This window comes from Astatotilapia calliptera, chromosome 16 (genome assembly GCF_900246225.1).
Source record: "Astatotilapia calliptera chromosome 16, fAstCal1.2, whole genome shotgun sequence".
Taxonomy (NCBI): domain Eukaryota; kingdom Metazoa; phylum Chordata; class Actinopteri; order Cichliformes; family Cichlidae; genus Astatotilapia; species Astatotilapia calliptera.
This window is the reverse complement of record NC_039317.1, coordinates 3,872,409-3,887,476: the sequence shown is the minus strand read 5'-3', so window position 1 is coordinate 3,887,476 and position 15,068 is coordinate 3,872,409. Positions and strand designations below refer to the sequence as shown.

Genomic DNA, 15,068 nt, shown 5'->3' with positions numbered 1-15,068 from the left:
TTTACCAGGTTTGCACACACAGTAGCTGGTATTTTGGCCCATTCCTCCATGCAGATCTTCTCGAGAGCAGTTATGTTTTGGGGCTGTCGCCGAGCAACACGGACTTTCAACTCCTGCCACAGATTTTCTATGGGGTTGAGGTCTGGAGACTGGCTAGGCCACTCCAGGACTTTCAAATGCTTCTTACGGAGCCACTCCTTTGTTGCCCGGGCAGTGTGTTTTGGATCATTGTCATGTTGGAAGACCCAGCCTCGTTTCATCTTCAAAGTTCTCACTGATGGAAGGAGGTTTTGGCTCAAAATCTCACGATACATGGCCCCATTCATTCTGTCCTTAACACGGATCAGTCGTCCTGTCCCCTTGGCAGAAAAACAGCCCCATAGCATGATGTTTCCACCCCCATGCTTCACAGTAGGTATGGTGTTCTTGGGATGCAACTCAGTATTCTTCTTCCTCCAAACACGACGAGTTGAGTTTATACCAAAAAGTTCTACTTTGGTTTCATCTGACCACATGACATTCTCCCAATCCTCTGCTGTATCATCCATGTGCTCTCTGGCAAACTTCAGACGGGCCTGGACATGCACTGGCTTCAGCAGCGGAACACGTCTGGCACTGCGGGATTTGATTCCCTGTGTGTTACTGATGGTGACCTTTGTTACTTTGGTCCCAGCTCTCTGCAGGTCATTCACCAGGTCCCCCCGTGTGGTTCTGGGATCTTTGCTCACCGTTCTCATGATCATTTTGACCCCACGGGATGAGATCTTGCGTGGAGCCCCAGATCGAGGGAGATTATCAGTGGTCTTGTATGTCTTCCATTTTCTGATGATTGCTCCCACAGTTGATTTTTTCACACCAAGCTGCTTGCCTATTGTAGATTCACTCTTCCCAGTCTGGTGCAGGTCTACAATACTTTTCCTGGTGTCCTTCAAAAGCTCTTTGGTCTTGGCCATGGCGGAGTTTGGAGTCTGACTGTTTGAGGCTGTGGACAGGTGTCTTTTATACAGATGATGAGTTCAAACAGGTGCCATTCATACAGGTAACGAGTGGGGGACAGAAAAGCTTCTTACAGGAGACGTTACAGGTCTGTGAGAGCCAGAGATTTTCCTTGTTTGAGGTGACCAAATACTTATTTTCCACCCTGATTTACGAATAAATTCTTTACAAATCCTACCATGTGAATTCATGGATTTGTTTTTCACATTCTGTCTCTCACAGTTGAAGTGTACCTCTGGTGCAAATTACTGACTTCTGTCATCATTTTAAGTGGGGGAACTTGCACAATCGGTGGCTGACTAAATACTTTTTTGCCCCACTGTAGTGGAAAAAAAGGTTTTCTCTGGTGTATAAACATTTGAGAATTTCATTTAATTCTCTTCTGTAAATTGCTTCGGTACAGTTCATGCTAACTACACCTGTCAAGACCCTCTTGTCCAAATATAGTCAGTTGTGACTCCAAAAACAACCCCTCTCCCAAACAAACACAAAAGCAAAACTCACCAGCATCTTCTGCAGCTGCTCTACAGTCTGGTTGGCCACACTGATGCCGTTGATTTCCCTGATCTCATCTCCAACATGCAATGTTCCTGAACGTAGGAAAAAGGAAAAGAGAAACAAGCAGAAAGACAAACGTAAAATATTTTCTAATTGCAGAGGCATCCGAGATGCAGCCATAGCAGAGGTCCTCCGGTCTAGTTTGATTCTTCAGCGACTACAGTGTGGCATCCTTTGTAACAATCGAGGAGGAGTTTCTTTTACTCACCGTTAATTTAAAAAGCTCTAAAACCTTCCTCTTCTTTAAAGATTTCAGGTAACAACAGTAAAAATATTTATTGAGGACTTGAAATACGAAATTAGAGTATTGTATACAAAAAATAGGCAGAATATTTTAACAAATGAGTCAAAGTCTTGTGGGCAAGATTTATATAATGTCGCTTATTGACGTCAGTCAGAAGATGGAATAGAGTACCCTGTCTGTGGATCATCCCCCCGTGCATTATCCTTGCGACGATGCAGTGGTTTGATTCGTTCATCTTCAATGTGATACCCTGCAAACGCATAAATTTGAAAATGGTTACTGATACCATGTAAAAAGTCCCAATGTCATCCCAGATCAAATATCAGTACAGTGAATACAACACCGTACTCTTTAGATCATTAACCGTGAATTATGATGCATCTCGATTAATCATGAAGAACTCTCTTCAGCCACAAGTAGAACAAGCCTCCAACAGACGGCATGGCCCCCAAAGAGTCCCAACATCAGCATTATACAGTTAGTGTGAGCTGACATGAAGAGACAGAAGACTAAAACCAGAGAGGAACTGTGGCAAGTTACCTTTAAATGCTAAAACAAAGTATAAATAATAATAGGCATGTCTCTGAAAGCATCCTCACTTTCATTTCATTCATTTCAACTCAGCATTGTTCAAAATCCCAAAGGGCGTACCATTGGCTCATCTGTGTTCTTCTGAAACTGGACCAGACGGACTCTGGTGACGTTCTCCAGGTCCATGTCTCCGTTGGCACTCTCGGGGGAGTCTCCGTTCAGGAAGGGTGAGGTGGGTGGAGGTGTCACCCGCAGAGCCTCGTCACTGTAAACCTCGTGGGCCACTACGTCATGGGCCTGCAGCAATGCCTGTAAACACACACACTCCATAAAGGACTTCACTCTTCTTGGTAAAGGCACATTTTGTGTGAACAAGAGTGCACCAGTTATGGAACTTTACTGTCGGCTTCTGGTGGCATCACTGACATGAATATCTGCGATTCTTCCAAAGTAAAAGGGAGGCTGAGATGAGGTACAGGCAAGGCCACAGGATGTTGAGGAAGAGTTTCCCCCTTTCCTGTGGCAGCAGACGAATTAGGACTGAATATGAGTACCACTGTCTTATCTGGTGAAGAAATACTCTTTAGCTAGCTAGTTGTTCTCACCAGAAACCATTTATGAAAACAAGTGATTGTTGGGCACTGCTTTATGAGTTGGCATATACAAAGAATTGGTGAAATCTGTATGACTCCAACAGTACAAATAACGTCATTCAGCTTAAAAATTTGCAATCCACACTCTTTTTATGGTAAATTCACAGAAGACAAAGCCTTCAGTGTTCTTGAACTCCCTCAAGACATGATCTCACTAAAAATAACATGGACAATATTTTATTCAAGCTCTGAAGAGCAGGAAGGGATTTGCTTCTTGACTTTGTCTGACTCTCTGCTCTGCCACACATTACAAAGATATTTCTCCTTTTGCACAGGTGCCTTTAGTCCGTAGCCCCTGCATCTGTCTGAGCTCTGCATCTCCACAAGACGAGCCTGCTGCTCCCTCACACCCACAGAGTGTTAGACTCCACTTGTCTGACAGACGCAGAGGCCCTTCCCTTGAGTGGCACTTTAACAAACCCGTCTGAACTTCAGAAGACAGCAATCAAAGCCCAACAAAGGGGGGAAACCTGTGACTGTCTTCTTTCAGCGTCACGCAAACAACACACACAAGCGCACGCACCCGAGGAGGGAGAGCACATCAGAGAGGGAGAGACACAAAGGCAGCGGCAGCCTCTCTAACTCCAGTGTCAAAATACATCACACGCAGAAGACACTTCATGTTGCACAACTTGCAGGAAAACTGTGTGTGTCTGTAGGTGCAAGTACGTGTGTGTGTGTGTGTGTGTGTTTGTGCACCCTAATGAAAACAGGGTTAAGTGCTCAACTGGTCCTTTCATGCTGTGTGCTTTAACCCTTTAAGACCTACCATAGAACTAAGTCCGCCAGAGCTTATCTTTATATTTTTACATGCTGTAGTGCCATTTTTGGGAGCATTTCAAGTTGCTTTACATCAGTACAACTGTTATAGCCCAAATTTTAATAATATGTATGCATTTAGTGCATAGTAACTATATAAATTGCAAAAACATGCAAAAAAAAAAAAAAAAAAAAAAACTATAAAAAATTTTTTTAATCGTTTTTGTTTTGTTACATATATTTCTAGTTAGAGAAATTTAAGAGGCTTATGCCTCAAAATTGTAAATACAAAAAAGTTGCACAAATGAGTTTACAACAACAGGAAATTTATTTTGAGTGTCTTCATAATTTTATTTTTGAGATACACCAATTTTTATATACTGCAGAAAAAACGAAAATAAATATTAAATGCAAATTGGCAAAGAATTTCCAGCAGTGCAATTTGAGTTCTAAGCATCCCAGAAACGACACAGAAAAGCATAAATTCAAACATGACTTTTAAAAACACCAGTATAGGCTTATCAGGCCCTGAAGGTAAAAAACTACATTTTCCGCAAAAATGACGTCACTTCTGGTTTCGGGCAGGTAATGGCAGACATGCCCTAGTTCGTGCTGACGTCTATTCCGACACAGGAAGTGTTACAAACAGCTGATCGGATCGGCAATGCGCGTTTCTGGATTATTATGCTTTTGTTGCTGCAAATGCTTTTTACGCAATTTTTGCAAAGCTATATGTGGAAGGAAACTGTGACTTAGGACAAACTGAATGCATAAGAAGTACAACGCCTGCGGTTTCATATGCAAAAAAAAAAAAAAAAAAAATCATTGCGCTAGCTTACGTGGTTGCAGTTCTACAGAGATTTAAAAATAGATATGCACAACGGAGCGTGCCCGCTCCGACCGGTTTTAAAGGGTTAAAACGAGAAAATTTTAGACTGAGATAGTTAATGGACAGTGCTTTAAGCTGTTTAAACTGATCCCCATGTCGAAAAAAAGAAGAAAAAAAGAAAAAGAATAAATAATGCGGTATTCAGTGCAAAGTTCATAAATAATGTCCTGGACTGTGGGGTTTGTGGGGATTCTGCCATGTCAGCATCACTGCCACTCAAATGACAAACAAGATGACGTGAGCTTACACAGATCCTGTTCTTTATTTAGACATTAAAAGGTGATCGGTGCATCATGGGAAGGCCCCAGCAGCCTAGGCCTATTGCTACAGCATAACTGAGGAATGCTTTAGGATCACCTGATCCAGCTCTAACTCTACGCTTTATCAAAAAGAAAAGTCTTAAACCTTTTAAACTTTGTGATACAATTGTTCAAGATTTTGTATGTGAGAATTTTAAATTCAGGAAGCTTTAAGGGAGACCTGATAATAATCTGAGAAGCTAAAAATGCACAAAGTAGTTTTTCTGCTCTGATGATGTCTCTGATACAGGATGTTTCTTATTTTTGAGATATTGGCAAAAACATGAAGGCAGTTCACATATTTGTTCAATGTGTGCATTAAAGGACATATGCTGGTCGAAACGACTCCAAGATTTCTCACAGTGTTACTGGAGGCCAAGGTAATCTATGCAAGCATCTGGTTAGACAACAAGATTTTTAGGCCCAAGTACAGTAATCTCCGTTTTATCTAAATATTGAATCAGGAAATTAGAGATCATCCAGGTCTTTACTTCTTTAAGACATGTCTGTATTTGAACTAGTTTATTTAAATGATCTGCCTTGATAGATAAATAAAGCTGGGTATCATCTACATAGCAATGAAAGTGCCATTTCAAAACATATTAGTTTAATGTATGTGTTGAAGGACATTTCCTGGTCAAAAACAACTTTAAGAGTTATCACACTGTTGCTGGAGGCCAAGGTAATACCATTTCAGTTTCAAAAATATTCCCTGAAAAGGGGCAGCAGCCATGTGGGGAGGATTGCTAAACTTTAGCTACACTTTGCTAATGTTTTTCTATACCTCAAATACCATCTGAACACTAATTCTGAAACCCTACACCTCAAAGTAACAGGTTTACTTTGTTAAAAATAACCTACAAAGAAAGTCAAGTCTACTCTCATGTGTGTACATCAGAGCTAGACGAGTCAAAATCCTGGCATGGATCCGTGGGCATCGTCTGTATTCAGTTCTCACTTGAACTTGTTGGAATGTGGAACACGTCAGTTTACGCTCTTGTAGCACCATGAAGGAGCCAGGCCTCTGACCCGACACAGCACATCGCATCAAACACGCCTTACTAACCTCCGTCTACGCCCGCCCTCCTCTCTCACTTCACAGCCAGGACCCTCTCCTTCCATTTGTCTTGATTACTGATCTTTTTCCTCAACTTTGCTCTCCCTATCACTTCATTTTGATACCGATTTGTCTTTTTTCTTTTTACGTCTCCTCTCTCTGTCGGTCTGTCCACGTGATATTGAGCAACACTGATCAGTGATGAAAATCAGATGTATTTATGTATATATATCACATTCGCAGACACTTGAAACACCCTTCCATTTCCACACAGTTCATGTTAGATGACTTGATCTTTAAACACTTAAATAAACCAATACCAATGCGACGCACTCCATCTTTCTTGTGCATGTTTTCTTTTTAGTCCTATCTAATCTGTGCAGACAACAATAAGACCATGTAAAAGTGCTATTTACAACATTTAGAGAGATTCTGATTTGTTATATCTGGACTCTAAATGCTTCGTTAAAGGGCCTTGTGCACATTTCTGTAAGAAATGGACATGAGAACCTCCTAATGTGTGTCTGTGGGATTTTTTCCCCCCACTCACCATGAAATGTGGCTGGGTTACTATCCGTCTGAGTTCCTTAGCTTCGTGCTTCTCTGGGTAGCAAGAGACCTCTTCCAGTACCTGAGGAAACACAGAGAGAAGAGTTTAATTTATGCCTCAGTAGCTCTTCTTTATGCCCAAATCCCTCCTTCCAATGCGACCTGGCCACTTCAGCGTAGGCAGCGCAGACCAACAACACTCACAGTTCCTCTCCAACACCACCTCCTAATGCGAGACCAACTTTGGACACCACTCAGCAAGTCAAGAATCTGGTCAAGCTTTTGCTCCTCCTCCTGCCCTGTGGAAGCCACTTGGCTTGATGTCAGCTCCAGTTATGTTGCGCCTGACTGGTGAATGTGGCATTGTAGAGGTGAGGCCTCTGCATTGAGGAGTTTCAATGTACTTCTCCATATCAAACAGCAGTGTTTAGTTCACGAACGTGCATGGGGTCCAGGTATTCATTATCACTACACTGTAATAATCACATTTACTTGTTACCCTCAAGAGCTGGCACTTACTGGCATGTCAAAGCAACATGCATTAATACATCAGCAACTAAGTCACAAGTACAGCCAAATGAGATAAAAATCGCATCTCCTCTGTAATAGCCAGATATGGATGCTATTTCAACACTTAAGAGAACTGCATGGACATTTTACAGGACAACATTATTGTTTAAACTATAGAGGAAAAACGGTCAGGTTCACCTTTAACCCTGTGTTTTGTTTGTTTCTTGGCAAGTGAATTGAACTAAAAATATGTGTGTACGGAGATAGATAGATTTGCATCCATTAATTGTTACTAGGGCGCGATACCACTTTTTTATGTCCGATACCGATATCATAAATTTGGATATCAGCCGATACCGATATGAATCCGATATAATGTTTTTTTAATCAATAAAACTGTTATTTTAATATCTTGGTGCTTTTTGTATAAGTTTATACTCAAGTTAAAAAACAAAAACAAAAAACAAAACAAAACACTAAAGCTATTCTGTTATACCTGTATGCAAAAAATACACTGCACCCAAAATATTTCATAGTTTAGCAACACTGATCAATCTAATAAACTTAAACCTACTCCATCCTCCCTATTCTGGTATTTTAAAGAGTAAGCACCCTAACTAATAGGGTTCTAAAACTCCCTGCAAAAAAAATAAGGAACCACCCCCCACCTCATGATGCTTAATCGACGTAATCAATTTGATGCAGTGTGAAAAAAAAAAAGCCCAGAAATAAATTATTTTTCAAGAATAATTAAATAGATTCAACATCTTTCTTCAACAGAGTTGCAGACTGCACAGATGGTACCTTCCCAAAGGAAAAAGTAGGGGAGACCGGGGATAGTTGTAACACTTTCAATTTCTCCAATCAGGGCTAAGTTTCAAATGATGTGACTCATCCTGTGCATGCCCAATTCAGTTCTGCTATCACATGTGAAAAATCAGCACATTTTGTCGAACACAGACAATTTAACATGAAAAAAGTAATTTGTATGCCAAAAAGTAAGTTTTTCTACTTTATTTCAATTTGTAATAGCATTATCTGCTTTGCAGTTAAACTCATCAAACTTAAATTATGTTATTTGTATGTCTATGGGGATATATTCTGTGTAGGTCTTTAGTGCTAATGTTTTAGCCGTTGGCTGTAATGTTAGCTAGTTCATGGCTATAGGAGTCTGGGTCAGTTGTAACAGCAACAGTCTGGGTTAGTTGTAACAATAATGCAGATGTTAAAACTTACCACACTATTACTTTAACTTATATTAAACAAGTTGGGGCAACGACATCAGCAGAGAGAGGTTCACTGGTCGCATTTGTATATGCGGTTAATGCCATTGGCAACACAATTCCTCCACTGTTTGTGTTCCCCACACATACATTATGCAGACCACTGTGTCAGAGATGGACCAGTAGGAAGTACTGGTAGTGGAAATAAATCAGGATGGGTGCAAGAAACAGATTTCCTCATCTTTCTGAAGCACTTTGCAAACCACACCAAGGTAAGCCATGATAAAAAGTAATGGAATTGCGGTGCTGGTGCACAACTACAATTTTTCAGCTTCATTGTTATGTTCAAAATTGGTGCAAGAGTTGTAGGTTATAATGCCCACTGAGCCAATGAGGCCAAACCCAAGGAAGACCAACCAAAGTTAATGAAATATTCAGTTGCAGAAAATTCCATAATTTGTGTTTTTTGGGGGGCTGGAATATGTTCAAAAGCTAGATTTCTGCATTCTGTCACACACACACACAGCTACATAAATGGCTCTAAGTGCATTCATGTGTTGAATAAACAAAGATTACACATTAATGTTTTGTTAGTACCCTTATTTCATTGTGTTACATTTCACCCCAGGATATGTTACAACTAACCCAGACTATGGGGTTAATTGTAACATTTCACTCTTCGTGTTTGAGACCATACCATGCAATGGGTAATTGTGCTGCAGAGAAAATAGCTGCACTATTTAATAGCAGAGACATGTAAATACTTTGCATTACATTTTGAATCCACTACCTTAAAAGAGCTCCAATTTACAGACAGAAATGTCAAAAATGTTACAACTATCCCCGGTCTCCCCTACTATAGCTTACTAGGGTATATTAGACTTAATAGTTACTATATACAGTAACGGACTTCTATACATTTTACATCAGATTAAAACTTTGGGTGTAAGATTCAAATAATTATTTATTAAAAGCTAGACATTTTAAATGAGAATAAGAAAGAAAAGTAGGTCTTTGTGCCCCCTTCTCCCTGTTCATGCCCTATCGGCCCCCCTGGCTAAACTTTGCTAGATCCGCCCCTGCACAGTTACCAGCCGTCAGCGACGTAGAAAAAGATCCAGGTGTAGAAAGTAATATTAAATAAATTCTAACAACAGCTTATCAAGCTTAAACGTGCTGCTGTTGTTCAGCCGCTGGTTTCCTCTTTCTGGTGCAAAGTGGGCCAAAAACAAACAAGAGAGACGGACTCGCGACAGAAAAGCCGATCAGCTGATCATTGATCAGTTTCACCATTGAAGTAGCAGCAGGAGAGTGAGAGAGGCAGTCGCTCCATATATCGGTTGTTAAGCTTAATGTGGGAATGCTTTACAAACATTCAGAGATAAACTCACACACTTGCTTTACTGCTCTCTGGGATAACTTCCTCGGAGATGAAATGCTGGATTGGTAGCAAGGCTACAAATACACACAGCCGCTCTATCACGTGAGCACACTGCTCCGACGTGCTACGGTTATGAGCTGAGTTATGCCATGTCGCAAGTTTTGTGAGGTGCTTTTTTGATATTTAATGGATCGGATTACATTTTTTATTTCTCTCCAATATCCGATCCAGTAATTTACGTCAGTATCGGACCGATACCGATACGTAATATCGGATCGGTCCATCTCTATTAGTTACACACCAGGGATCACTGTGAGGCCATCAGTTACAATGAGAAACAAAACTCCACCAGCTGGACAAAGAGAAAAAGCTGAGGCAAATGCACAGTTATGTGAATCCGAGTTAAAAAACAAACAAACATACAAACAAAAAAGACCAACAACAACAGAAAAAACCCCAACAGTGTTGTCACCTCCCATGTCAACGGTGAACAAATGTCCATAGAAATTAGAAACACCCACCAGGCACCAGATGTTCTTTTCTGGGCTAAATGCGGTGGACCTTTAAATTTTTTTACTTGCTGAAGAGAAAACATGTGGCAAGTTTAGTCTAAATCACATGTTTAGCTCTTGTTATGAATTTACGTGAGAATCATCTATATTTTAAAAGTTGTCTTCAGCTTTGGAGTAATACCAGGATAATAGATTACAAATATGGATAACCTTTCTGAATCTAAAAAGTGAAACCACTGCATTAGTGACTCAAACCTGCATACTTTCTCGTGGCCAGCAGAGGGCAAGAGATACAGTTTCTGATGGTTTAGAAGTCTATGAGAGAAGTGCACATCGCTTCCTCTGACCCATGACCTTTGATGAGTTTATGATCTCAATCACCAATTTTAGTTCTTAATAAAATAAGACTCGTTTTATTCAGTAATTATATTCCCCATCAAAATTAAAAGGGGGGATGCTTCAGAGAAGGCCTACACAATGACTGACAAGTCACACGCAGTGCCCTTCAGTCAAACTGGTTTTAAAAAGCTAATGTGGGGACAATCAAAACACCCGGTTTGAGGCTTGATAACCTCAAATTGAGGGCCTCACTAAGCACGGGGTGATCCATGGATCAACATATATACACAGTGTAAGTTGAGGATCATTTCTCATACATTCTGTCAAATGACAGGCAGAAGGTCATTTTCTCTGACCCCATGTCACAATTGTATTTAGGCCAAGGGGCAATCCTCCAGAGCGGAAATACTGAGCCAATGTGGAATTAGCAGAAACTACAGTTCCATTTAAGGCTGCCTGGACAGGAGTCAAGCCTCATAGCCTCATGTCAAAATTTGTTGTTTTAAAACCAATACTTACAATATGTTACAAAATTAACCAAGCTAGATACCCTTAATTAATAATTTAAGACTCCAGTCTTTCATCTGTATGTTGTAGCGTCTAGCTCCATGGCAGCAGTCAGATTGCTAACACTGAATGCCAATCAATGAGTGAAGTTACATCATCTTTTATATGGTACACAGCTCCGATGTGAGAAAATGAAAAGTTAAATTTAGTGCAGTGTTCACCTTGGTTTTCTATGAGGTTATATCCTCTATTACAGAATGTTGTGGCTTAATGTTTGCCCTTAAAATTTTGATTATAAAATATATTTATGTGGACTTGAAGAAGAGTGATCATTTACCCACCGATCAAAACTGCAGCAGTCACGCTTAAGTAAAACTCCATCCAATACTGTAACACTTTCAAAGCCAAGGAAACTACTTCTAACTGATGCCCAGTGAACATTGCAGTAGTGTAATGAGGTCTTACATCTTCCAGAAGTTTCAAAGCGCCACAGGCTCCATCTTGGGAGGAAATCTTAAGTGGAGGAAGACACAAAGAAGCATTATAAAAGCTGTTGACTCTTGTTTTCAGGACTCACAGGTAAAGGGTTAAAGGTCAGTAATGACAGAGGTCGGGTTAAATCAAGTTCGACCCCTGCCTTTAATCAGTACAAGCCGCTTTTTAAACAGGCTGTAAATCTGGGTAGTTTGTGTGTAGATTAGTATCAACAGCCAAAGTGAAACCTTCCCTTCCTGAGAGAGAACAGTTCCAGAACTACACCAACAAAACTCATTTTACTGATTAGACATGACAGTGTAGAGGTAAAAAGGAGCGTATTAGTGCAGCCCGCAAGAAAAAGCTTTGCTGAAGTTTGAATAGTCTTCAAACTGCCCTGCTGCAGCAGAAACCCACAGGAGCCCACTGGAAGCTACCGTCTGATTGGTTCAAAGCAATTCAGCGTTAGCCAGAGTGAATCAGCAGAGACAGAGGTGAAGCAGAGGAGGAAGGCAGGGTAGTCCCTGAAAGCACAGCCAAGATTAAACAATACGTTACTCTGAGGTCAAACTATGCTGGAGAAGTTAGAGGCCAGTACAAGTTTACTTGTTTACTTGAACTAAAAATTCCCTTGCACAGCAGTGCAATACAGTCAGGAAATGCCAAATTGGAGGAGAGCATGAACAGGTCTAGGACTAAATACCATCGTCAATATTCACAAATCAAGACTAAAAGTAGCTCCCAACTTGCCAATTTAGGGGGAACATATCAGTCTTCACTTGACAAAGCAGTTTGAAAATCTGAGAGAAGGTAGAGATAATCCAGAGACAGCAGCATCCATTTAGCAATATGGTCATATATTAAAGATCTAATCATCCCACTAACGATCAGCAACATCGATCTTCTGTGATCGATCTGATCGTTGATCATTCAAAGACCAACTCCTATCGGTTTGCTTTCATCCCATCTATCCATCCATGTAATATCAAACCCTAGTTTCAATCATATCATCATATGAAAGTCTTTGAAAATGGACTATTTTAAGTTTTTTGTTGCCATTTAAGTCTCAGCTGAAAGAAACTAAGTTGACTTGGGGTCAAAGTAATCAACAGAGTTTCAAATTAAGAAAAACAAAAACCCTGGGACAGACTGGCGACCTGTCCAGGGTGTACCCGCCCCTTGCCCTATGATGGCTGGGATGAACATGCACCATTGTAACAGTATTTACATGACACTTTCATAAGAAAAAGCATGACCAATTCCTCTGAAATCAAAACAACCATCATTCAATAAATTAAAAACAATAAATCGATGGTGAACATGTGTTTTCCACATATACTGGTGTAAGGGCACCAAACCACCATATACTGCACTTCTTGGCTCAGGCAAATTATATGGCTTAATAATAATATAAGCAGACAGGATACTTCTGTACAAAAAAAAAAGTTTGGTGACACCATTTAGTGTGTATTTAAGTATCTGACAGTAGGTTTTCTGTAGAGACAGATCTAAAACTAATAAAAGACAGATGAAAGTCTGCGACAGCAACACTAAAACGCTGTTTTTATTCCCACAAACTAACTGCATCTGGTGTGGCTTCATCGCGAACTCTTGATCCATTTTCTGAAAATGTGAACCAGAATCTATAAGCCCAAATGAAGTCCACAGACACAGAGCTGCGTTAATTAGCCAGATCTCTTTGACATGAACCAAAGCTACATAAAAACAGAGCCCCGCTCCCAGTAAATGGTTTTCCCCGTCTGGAGAGCTTTGGGATTTACAACGCCAGCCCTCGCCCACTCTCTCAGTTGTCGGACTTTTTAATTGCTCCCTTAACAAAGCACACACACGTAAACACAGCAACATTTTGTGCAGCTGCCTGCATGCATGGCTGTTCAGAAAACTACTCACAATGCACACCACAGTCCCACTCTTTCCTCTCACATGCTCCCTGTTCTTTCAGCCTTCTTGTTAAGCAGCAGCTTCTCTCTGCATCCTGCTTGATGGTGAGGCCAGACTAACTGCATGTTTGTCAGCTCATCATAGTCACCGTCAGATGCTGGAGACTATTATAAGAAAAATCAGACTAAGAGCATTAACAAACCCATCATTGTTAGTGTTTTTGTGTCTATGCCTCATGTAGCAGAGTGTAATGAGGAAGGTCAAATACAGACGCTGTAGGTCTCTTTTTAAAAACACACAGGCCAGTGTGTTCTTAAGGCGGGGCCTGGGCTAACAACACACACGAGCTCAGTGGAGTTTGAGCCGAGACGCAGAGCAATTGCAGTGGGGGTGCGGTATGAATTAAAAAACAAACAAACAAACTTGGACACAGCTAGCATAATGGACAGGTTTTTGATGGGGCTCCCACACAAACTCAAAGCAGAAGATAAAGCATTGTCAAATATGTTTCCAAACCAACTTCCTTCAAACCCAAATACTAGAAAATATGTGCAAATCAAAAGTAAATGATTTAACCAAGCATTGCTAGCTGCACGCCATAAGACAGGAAGAGGAAACAGTGGCTGGAAATAACTCATGTGGTTATGCAGCGAAAACGCAGGGCTTCAAGTAGCTGGTTAAAAAGCTCAACCCAAGGTCCAACATTCCAGGTATAGCAGCAGGTAGAGATTTACTATTGCACAATAATGCTGCCACTACTGGCATCTTGTTGGAACACATTCACACTTCAGATTAGGTAATGTGTCATCAATGACAGCAGCTCACTGAGAAAATGGAATTACTCTAATCCCACTAGAGGATGGCTGCAAAAGCAATCACCATAGACCCCATGCCCCAAATAAGCCAACAAAATAAAATAACTACCTAACTTTAAACTTCTCCATTTGGATATTGTTCAGGCTTAAATTAAGGGACGACTGGCTGATGTGGTAACATAGACCAATGTAGCAGATTGCTCTCCTCTTCACATCCACAATTGTTAGTTACTATACTGTGCCTCTCAACAATGTTTATTTTTAAGTGAACTATGACAAATAATATGGGTTGCTGTGTGGTACACATATGTTCCAGATTAGGTAAGTGACATTATTGTACTGTGTCTATATGTTATTTAGCACTGATTAGCAGGTATCTGCATCCATGTGTAGCACCCACACAATTTATGGATGCAACTTGTAGAGACCAGAAACCGGTGGATGATGTCATAGTGGGCATATCAATCTTTTATATGTAGTCAATAAGTGAAAACGGTAGCATGGTGCCATTGACTAGCTAGCTAGTGTTAATAGGCTAAGATACCTTTTCAGTGGTTTCACAGATAATCTATACTGTCACTAATAATATACTGTTATTTACTCTGATTGGGGCAATCTGATGACCAAAGGTTCAGCATTACAGTAACCAGCTACAGGCCACCTATGCAGGTTTTGCTATGTATGCTCTACATATTAGCATGCATTTATTTATTTATTTATTTATTTGAATAGATTTTATAGTATTATCTACACTGTGTCTGCAGGTTCATCTTCCAGCAATAAGAGAGTACAGCACTGGCATCTATAACAGATAACTCTCCTGTCACTTGCTGCTGCTGATAAAAAAAATACTTACTTTAATTTTACAAG

General features: G+C 40.4%; 1 protein-coding gene across 13 annotated transcripts in view; it reads right to left on the bottom strand.

Moving 5' to 3' along the window:
• caska (calcium/calmodulin-dependent serine protein kinase a) overlaps positions 1-15,068 on the bottom strand; it is a 172,514-nt gene that overhangs the window by 20,798 nt on the left and 136,648 nt on the right. For 7 of the 13 annotated variants that reach the window (XM_026144185.1, XM_026144190.1, XM_026144193.1 and 4 more), the window contains 4 exons: positions 6,537-6,617; positions 2,450-2,638; positions 1,970-2,048; positions 1,501-1,586 (listed from right to left, as the gene is read on the bottom strand). In XM_026144185.1, the coding sequence (XP_025999970.1) occupies positions 1,501-1,586; positions 1,970-2,048; positions 2,450-2,638; positions 6,537-6,617 (435 nt within the window). Of the gene's footprint in view, positions 1-1,500; positions 1,587-1,969; positions 2,049-2,449; positions 2,639-6,536; positions 6,618-11,472; positions 11,521-15,068 lie in introns of all 13 variants that reach the window. The other 6 variants (XM_026144181.1, XM_026144180.1, XM_026144187.1 and 3 more) reach the window with 1 other exon arrangement.